We start from the raw sequence: 7,500 nt of genomic DNA on the forward strand, positions 1-7,500 counted from the left end.
GTTAAAAAGTATTGTTGAAGTGTCAACTTGCCCCCTAAATTATCAATTTGCCTATTTTCCTCCTTATACTATGTTCCTTTGCCCAATGTGATCCTTTTGCGCAAAAACCGTTAAATACTTAATGGAAATTTTGAAAATTTCAAACCACCACCTAAAAATTCCAAAAACTACTAACAGCCCCATAAATTTTTTCTGGGGACTGTCAAAAAAATTTGGATCTTTCGGGATTTTTAAAACCTCATGGTCTTTTCTGCAATTTTCGGATCTTTTGCAAAATTTAATTTTTAGGGTATTTTGCAGTTTTCAGATTCCCAGTGATGTAAATAATTTTGAAATTTTTGGGATATCTTTTGTGATTTCAAAATTTAGGGTGTTTTGTGTAAATTTTGGATTTTTTAAGGTTTGTAAATTTTAGATTTTCAAGTAAGTGTTTATAATTTTTGAGGTGTTTTTTGCAATTTCCAATTTTTTAAGACGCCATGTATAATTTTGAAATTTTTTTGGAGTTTTTGTAAAGTTCACTAAATAAATCATTTAAAATGATATACCATGTCACCCTCCATTAAGGATTTAACGCTTATTTCACAAAAGGACTGCATTTGGCAAAGAAACATACAATAAGGAGAACAAATAGGCAAATTGATACTATGGGAAGCAAATTGAAACTTCAACAATACTTATTTAAAGAGGAGTTGGTCATTTTGTCCAAAAATATAAGCACAAAAAGAACAATAAAGCACAAGGGAGAATCTACCTGTGAGTAAAGTGTTGCAAGATGGATTTGCTTTCAGCGAGGTAATATACTGCGGACATGTGCAATAAGCAGGATATTAACTGAATCATCATAACAAGAACATTAATTGAAAATAACTTACAGAATCATTAGCAGCAAAAGACAGACAGGACTGTGGAGAGTCAAAATCCCATAACTGCACTACAGCTGGACCACCGTATTCACTATCACTTCCACAAGCCAGAAGGCTTTCGCTACAAAATTCCATCACATTAAGAGAAGGATGAGGCTGGTCTTTCACCCTGCAACAAGAATGTAATTGCATTTTCCTGTCAATGTCCAGCAGGTACAGCGCAAGTACCTTGAGTCAATTAGAAGTAAAACATGAGTGATCAAGTAATTAGGCAACAGAAAGCACCGAAGAACTTAAAACCGTGTTACCACATCATAGTATACGACAAGTCATCATGCAATATCTCAATTGTATTGACCATGAGGAATTGCCCTAAGAAAGTCTCTCAACATATAAAAATGCCAAAGAATCAAAAAATGAAGTGTTTTTAAGTCATGTAGTCTAATTGATCAACATTCAACTCTTGTCAAAACTTGGAATTACTCTCTTCTATAAACCCATTGCAAATATCCCTCCCTCCACAATAAGGAGTCACAACACCTACGCCCTAGGCCCTAGTTCCTGACACCAAAACACAGAATCAAAGAGTTTTGATGTTAATTCCTTATAAGGGTTAGCAAGGAAAACTGATTTAGACATCCTCTCAGTGAGAAAAAGGACAAGAATATTTATCAAATATATAATATAGATAAGTTAACAAGATTTTTATCTCAAAAGAAGATAAAGGGACCGTTAAAGTTCATAGAAAGAAAATAAAAATGAAGATGCACGAAGCCACATAACTTAGCTATCTTCCCCACTAAAAAGGAAAGAAATTAGAAAGACAAGAACAAGGTCCACATCCAATAAAAAGTAATATGATGTGTGCAACCAAACTCTATAGACACCTTGAAGCACAGACTGCAACGATGGTGAAATTTATAGTCCAGCTATTACTTAAACTATAATCACATATTGCTTCTTACATCTATGTGATAATCACATTTCCAAAACCTTAGAACAATGTAAAGTTTGTGAATCAAGTTTCCAAACCGTTGTTTTCTTGGATTGATGGACGGTTAGCAGAAGACGGTTGTTTGTAACTCGGAAAGTGAGAAAAATTATATGTAATCAGAATTGTATAATAAAAGCAAATACCTACAGTATGAACAATAATTGACAATAGATGAGATGAGTAACTGAAGAGCCTCCACTTAGGTGGGCCACTACGTTATGCATCATTGTATCATGCCAAATGGGAGGAAATTAGATGATCACAAGATTCAAGAGTACAGCGATTGAATGCATGAAAGTAGCGTATGAGAAGAACCCAAAAACAAGACAATACCCGCAATGAATAACTGTCTTTACTTAAATAAAACAGGGTTCTTTAGAATGCAAAACGTACACTAGTTAGTTACTATTCCTAGTGGAGAAATAATTCTATAAGCTTAAGAAGAATTTTGCACTTAAATATTGAGGGGATTAATAAACAGTAGCCATAATTAGTATAAGACACCTTCCACCTTCTCTTTATCTTTCCCTGAAATGACCAGTATCTTTATTAAAATAGCATCAGACCCATACTCAAATGAAGCTTCAATATGAGAACCAATATCTACTTTATAGTTTTAGTTAGTGATAGAAAATGTTGGGATCAATTAAGGTGTAACATTAATGATATTTATTAAGGAACAAAATATTCAGATGTTAATGTAAGGAACAGTTGTTTATACAAATTTTATCCAATATTATGTCATTAGCATCAACATAAAAACCACATTAAAACTAATAGATAAGCAGGTACATGCAAGAAAGATGTAAATGTCTACCAATGAAACAAAGATGCATGAAAGAAAGCAATAAATATATTATGTTACCTTATGTTCGCATTGAGATCAGCAGCAAGTTCTCCTCTCAAAGCATTCCATAGGAGCAGTTTCCCATCTCCTCTCCCACCACTGGTCACCACAAGACCTAACAGAAAAGGAGAGATAACCCACAAGCTTGGAATGCTAAAGAGCTGTATTTATGAATTCTACATAAACAACTACACAATATTACAAAAGCCAACGAAGCTAAAGATGGAAAATTTATAAAATATAGTGCAGCAAATATCCAATCTAGTGGTTGAATATATAGTGCACAAAACATACGAAAATAAAGATAGATGCCAGAATTACCAACAAGCTTGTACATATTTTCTTTTACTTTAGTGGAAATAACAATTAAAGATGGTATGATAGATATGAAGGAAATTCTAATAATATTACAAAAATTAAAAAAATAAAATCATCAGTTTATCCCATTTGATTCTCCAACAAGTACTAAGATCTTAACACTGCAAAAATCTTTTAGCTTGGCCAGGAATTCTAAGCAATATGCTCAGACAAAAGAATCCATGGACATTAACATGCCCAGTTAATTAAAAGGACCTCGAGAAAAATAATTGACCAGTAGTAGTCGCGTTGAAGCTTATTAAAGGAATTGAAGAAAAATGAATCCAGCACTAACATCCTCCATATTAGGACAAAATAATCAAGAATGGCACAGCAATCAAGAAAGGCACAGCAATGTTATCATGAAAAATAGACAGGTTTCTTTTGCATCATCCAAAGTACAACAAATGAACATAGTTTATAATATAACAAACTCATCAAGGAGAGCAATGATATAATGAAATATTGACATGTTTCTACTGCATCATCTAAAATAAAACAAATATAGTTCCAGCCGCAAGATTGCAAGAGAAGCCCAGGTTGTATAAACTTAGACATGACTCAAGTTTCAAAATTAACCAAATATCCATAACGTGAGATGTGTAATGCAAATTATATCATGGTGATAAATCAGAGCAAGATACCAGCAGACAACATAAGGTTTCTGGAGAACGTTATGTATGCCGTATAAAGATATAGGAAGTCATGACAAAGAGAAAGATATGATCTCTCACTAAAAGACAAACCAACAAGCTGGATGACAATATTGAGACCTCTGTATGAATGAACAGCAACTAAATGGTGCTTCAAAACAATAGAAAATCCCTGACAGCATAAAATGTTGCTCCAAAATTAAATAAGGTGCAAACCGCACCAACTCTTCCATCCTTTCATGAGGTTGGAACAACAAAAACATATTGCAACGACAAAGGGAAAACAAATCTTAGGAACAAACAAAACAATAATAATAGCTTTAGGTATACCATGAACAAGAACTAAGGAGTCAGATTTGCAGGCTTGAAATTAAAGAAGACCACGCATAAAAGATAAAGTAACGTAGTTGGCGATACTTTAGATTCCTATGTAACAAGTTATTTATGAAGACAAATTATTCTTAACTAGGGATGTCATAATGGGTCTGGCCAGGCCAAAGCCTACGCAAATGTGTGACAATACAAACTCATCCATTTTTTGCCTGAACATCCCCACAGAGATTTACTAGTCTTATGGATACAAATTAAGAACTTTGCAATTTTATGGTGTTATATACAATTATAGCCTATTCTCATCCTGACCTCATTTTAACTTGACAGCATGAACCAGGGTAGGGCTAATATTCATGCAGCTCTTGTAATATTTAATGCCAAATATTAGCCCATACTGATCCAGGCTATCCCACAGGGACCCCATTCACAGACCATGACCTGCATCAATGACGAAGGCCAATGCAATCTGTGCAGGACTTTGGGATTGATATCAATTACACAATATAGAGAAGATGAATTTCATGAGGATTCCAGCAAAAGAAGAAATTGTGAAAAGGTAAGAGCAACTTTTCAAAACTAAGTTGGCTGTATCTTTGTGTAAATTACAGGGTTACTTTGAATTTCATACCACAGAAGTGCAGCTACAAATATATTATGTCAATTATAAATAATAAAAATCAGAAAAATATGGACTTAAAGAAAAAGAAACAAAAGAGAAAGAATCTTGTGAATAAAAACAAAAGCTAATTGATATTATAATGATTTATGTAATATAAACGAAAAACAGACATGTAGGAAAATGTACATACAAGACTGCCAACGATTAACAGTCATCGCATTAATCTGTTCTGTGTGTCCAACAGATGCTTGATCATCACAAGAAGGCCCCAGGGTAAAAAGACAAGAACCAGTTATGCAGTCCCAAACCTATTTCATGTCAATGCAAAAATATAAGGATAAAGAAATTTCAATAAGGACTTCAAATTACATGTTGAACAGCTTTCTAAATATGTACCTTCAATAATTTAGAACCACATGAAACAATGCTCGCACCTCTAACTGCAAAATCAACAGCCTGGATCTGCCAACAACAAAATTAAAGACCCATACTCAAATGCAGTTTGCGAATAAAAAAATATAAAGCAGTCAAGATCCAGAACGGGTCATATTGCAAACAAAAGCAGAACTTTCAGGATGTTTGACAACTCTGTCAAGCAGAACAGGAAGGGATTTATGGAGAAAGAGAGATTAGCAAAGAAAGAAGACAAAGAAGATGAGAACAGGTCATATTGCAAACAAAAGCAGAACTTTCAGGAGGTTTGACAACTCTATCATGCAGAACAGGAAGGGATTTATGGAGAAAGAGAGATTAGCAAAGAAAGAAGACAAAGAAGATGAGAATGAATCTACCCAAGAACAATCAGTGGCAATGAAATAATCAAATCTTTCATAAGAAAATCTACATTTTTACTTACACGCACTACATATATATAGGAAAAGTATCCACTTCTGCTCAACTACTACTCTGGGAAAGATAAAATTCCAACAGAACTATAATTCTAACCAAAATAGAATCAAGTTCTACACAAATACTTCAAAACAATATAGGAGTTATATCTAATAGCACCATCTATTAAAATATAATATGATCGGGCTAGTCTATGTTCCTTTCATATAGGACTAACTATGCTTCTTCTAAAAAGAGGAGATTCTCACATTTTCACTTCTCTACTTATTGGATCTTCAGATCTGATGGTGACTAGGCTAACCGGGGGCATGACAGGAGCCAACAGAAAGTGCGGACCAATCATCCCCCACCTCATACCATTGTATGTGAGTATTCAATGCAACAAAAAGTAAGAGAAGGAGATTCCTCTCCAACTAAAAGGAAAAAAAGAATCATTCCCGATTACATATAAAAGTAGTCACATGCAAACAGTATATAATCACAAGAATATCATTTCTACATATTCTTGTAGGTTTTTAATGAAGAAATACTTCAAAGAAACTGAATAATACATATAAAGTGTCTCCAATGCACACCAAAATGCATGAAGATGATTATACAAGATAATGCTAGCATATTTCGATCTTCATGTATAGACTTATTTATATATAATTATTTCAATAAATTGTTAACTTCTCAATTCTAATTTATAGTAAAATAAATTATATTCATTTATTATACATACAGTGCATGCTCCAATATTGTTAAATCAATAACTGTTACTCAAAGAAATTATTCTTTAGAAATCAATACATGTGTTGTGCCCACAAAGATAAACAGTAAAGTCGGTTTTCCAGAAACTCTTGCATAAATAAGACATGTCTATAATGTTTCCTGAACAGCTTATCGCCAACTTACTACAAGTTTCTAATATCAGTACATTTAAAAGATATATCATCCTCATATGCGTATAGCAACTGTGAACTGTCTCAAATGCGTTTGGAATGTATGCTATAATTACATTTGATTCACATGTGTTGGAGAGGTTTCCCGTTTTTTATCACAGTGCATGGCAGGCAACCGTTTCAGGATTTCTATAATTTATAACCTGACAAAATTGTGTAAACTCTAATAGCCAATTAGTTAAGTGGCTTAGAAAGAGTCAGGTTTCATTGCTTCAAACCCAATCAAGCCAACCAAATCTACACATACATATGAGCCAAAGTGAAACTTTAACTATCACAAACCTCCATTCCCTCCTACCACAACCCCAATCCCCGCCTCACCACACACATCCACGATACACATCACACAAACTCACGACAACAACGGAAAGTAATGGAGAAACAGCGAGAAAGTAAGTTTGATGGAACAAATGTAATAGCAGTGTGCCTACAAACATGCATGCATATTACAGGTGAGTATTGGACATGAGTCTGAGGCTCTGAGCTATTTTCCACCCACCCATACACCCCATCCCCAACTTTAAAAGGAAAAAGGAAAAAAAACAAAAACTGAACACACTGGATAGTTAATAGGAATGTAGTAGAAAGCATCTGGCAGAAAAGATTAAAAAAAAACCCTAGTAACAGATCGAAGCAAAAAGAATGCAGCGGAAAGCATGCTGTGACAGTCAGGGAGCTATATTGTGTACTCCCCTCCCTCTCTATTGACTATGACCTACAACATTATATTGCAGGCAATTTCAGGTGATTAATAAGGTATCCTCAAGTCTTACACACATCACATCATACATAAAGTATAAAGCAGGTTTAATCCAGGAATGCAAACTTCGATGATGACGTCTAAGACGCATTGAAAATAAGAGACCTGGCAATTATGGCCACTGAGTTGTATTGCCCTTCCAGAGCGAAGATTATACAGTAGTAATTCATTTGGTGCCTGCAGAGAAAAGAAAAGCCTTCACATGTTCTGCCTGTACTTAATAGTCAAGATAAAATGATTAGAAAAAAAATATTATAAACATTGCTGACCTCATTAGA

At 34.1% G+C, this 7,500-nt stretch overlaps 1 protein-coding gene across 4 annotated transcripts in view; it reads right to left on the bottom strand.

The window, feature by feature from the left end:
- LOC109837292 overlaps positions 1-7,500 on the bottom strand; it is a 35,659-nt gene that overhangs the window by 6,983 nt on the left and 21,176 nt on the right. For all 4 annotated transcript variants that reach the window (XM_020405475.1, XM_020405474.1, XM_020405473.1 and 1 more), the window contains exons 7-13: positions 7,492-7,500; positions 7,328-7,399; positions 5,066-5,131; positions 4,860-4,977; positions 2,726-2,822; positions 876-1,035; positions 755-803 (exon numbers count right to left, since the gene is read on the bottom strand). The exon at positions 7,492-7,500 is cut by the window's right edge and continues 66 nt beyond it. In XM_020405475.1, the coding sequence (XP_020261064.1) occupies positions 755-803; positions 876-1,035; positions 2,726-2,822; positions 4,860-4,977; positions 5,066-5,131; positions 7,328-7,399; positions 7,492-7,500 (571 nt within the window). The remainder of the gene's footprint in view (positions 1-754; positions 804-875; positions 1,036-2,725; positions 2,823-4,859; positions 4,978-5,065; positions 5,132-7,327; positions 7,400-7,491) is intronic.

This window comes from Asparagus officinalis, chromosome 4 (genome assembly GCF_001876935.1).
Source record: "Asparagus officinalis chromosome 4, Aspof.V1, whole genome shotgun sequence".
Classification (NCBI taxonomy): Eukaryota; Viridiplantae; Streptophyta; class Magnoliopsida; order Asparagales; family Asparagaceae; genus Asparagus; species Asparagus officinalis.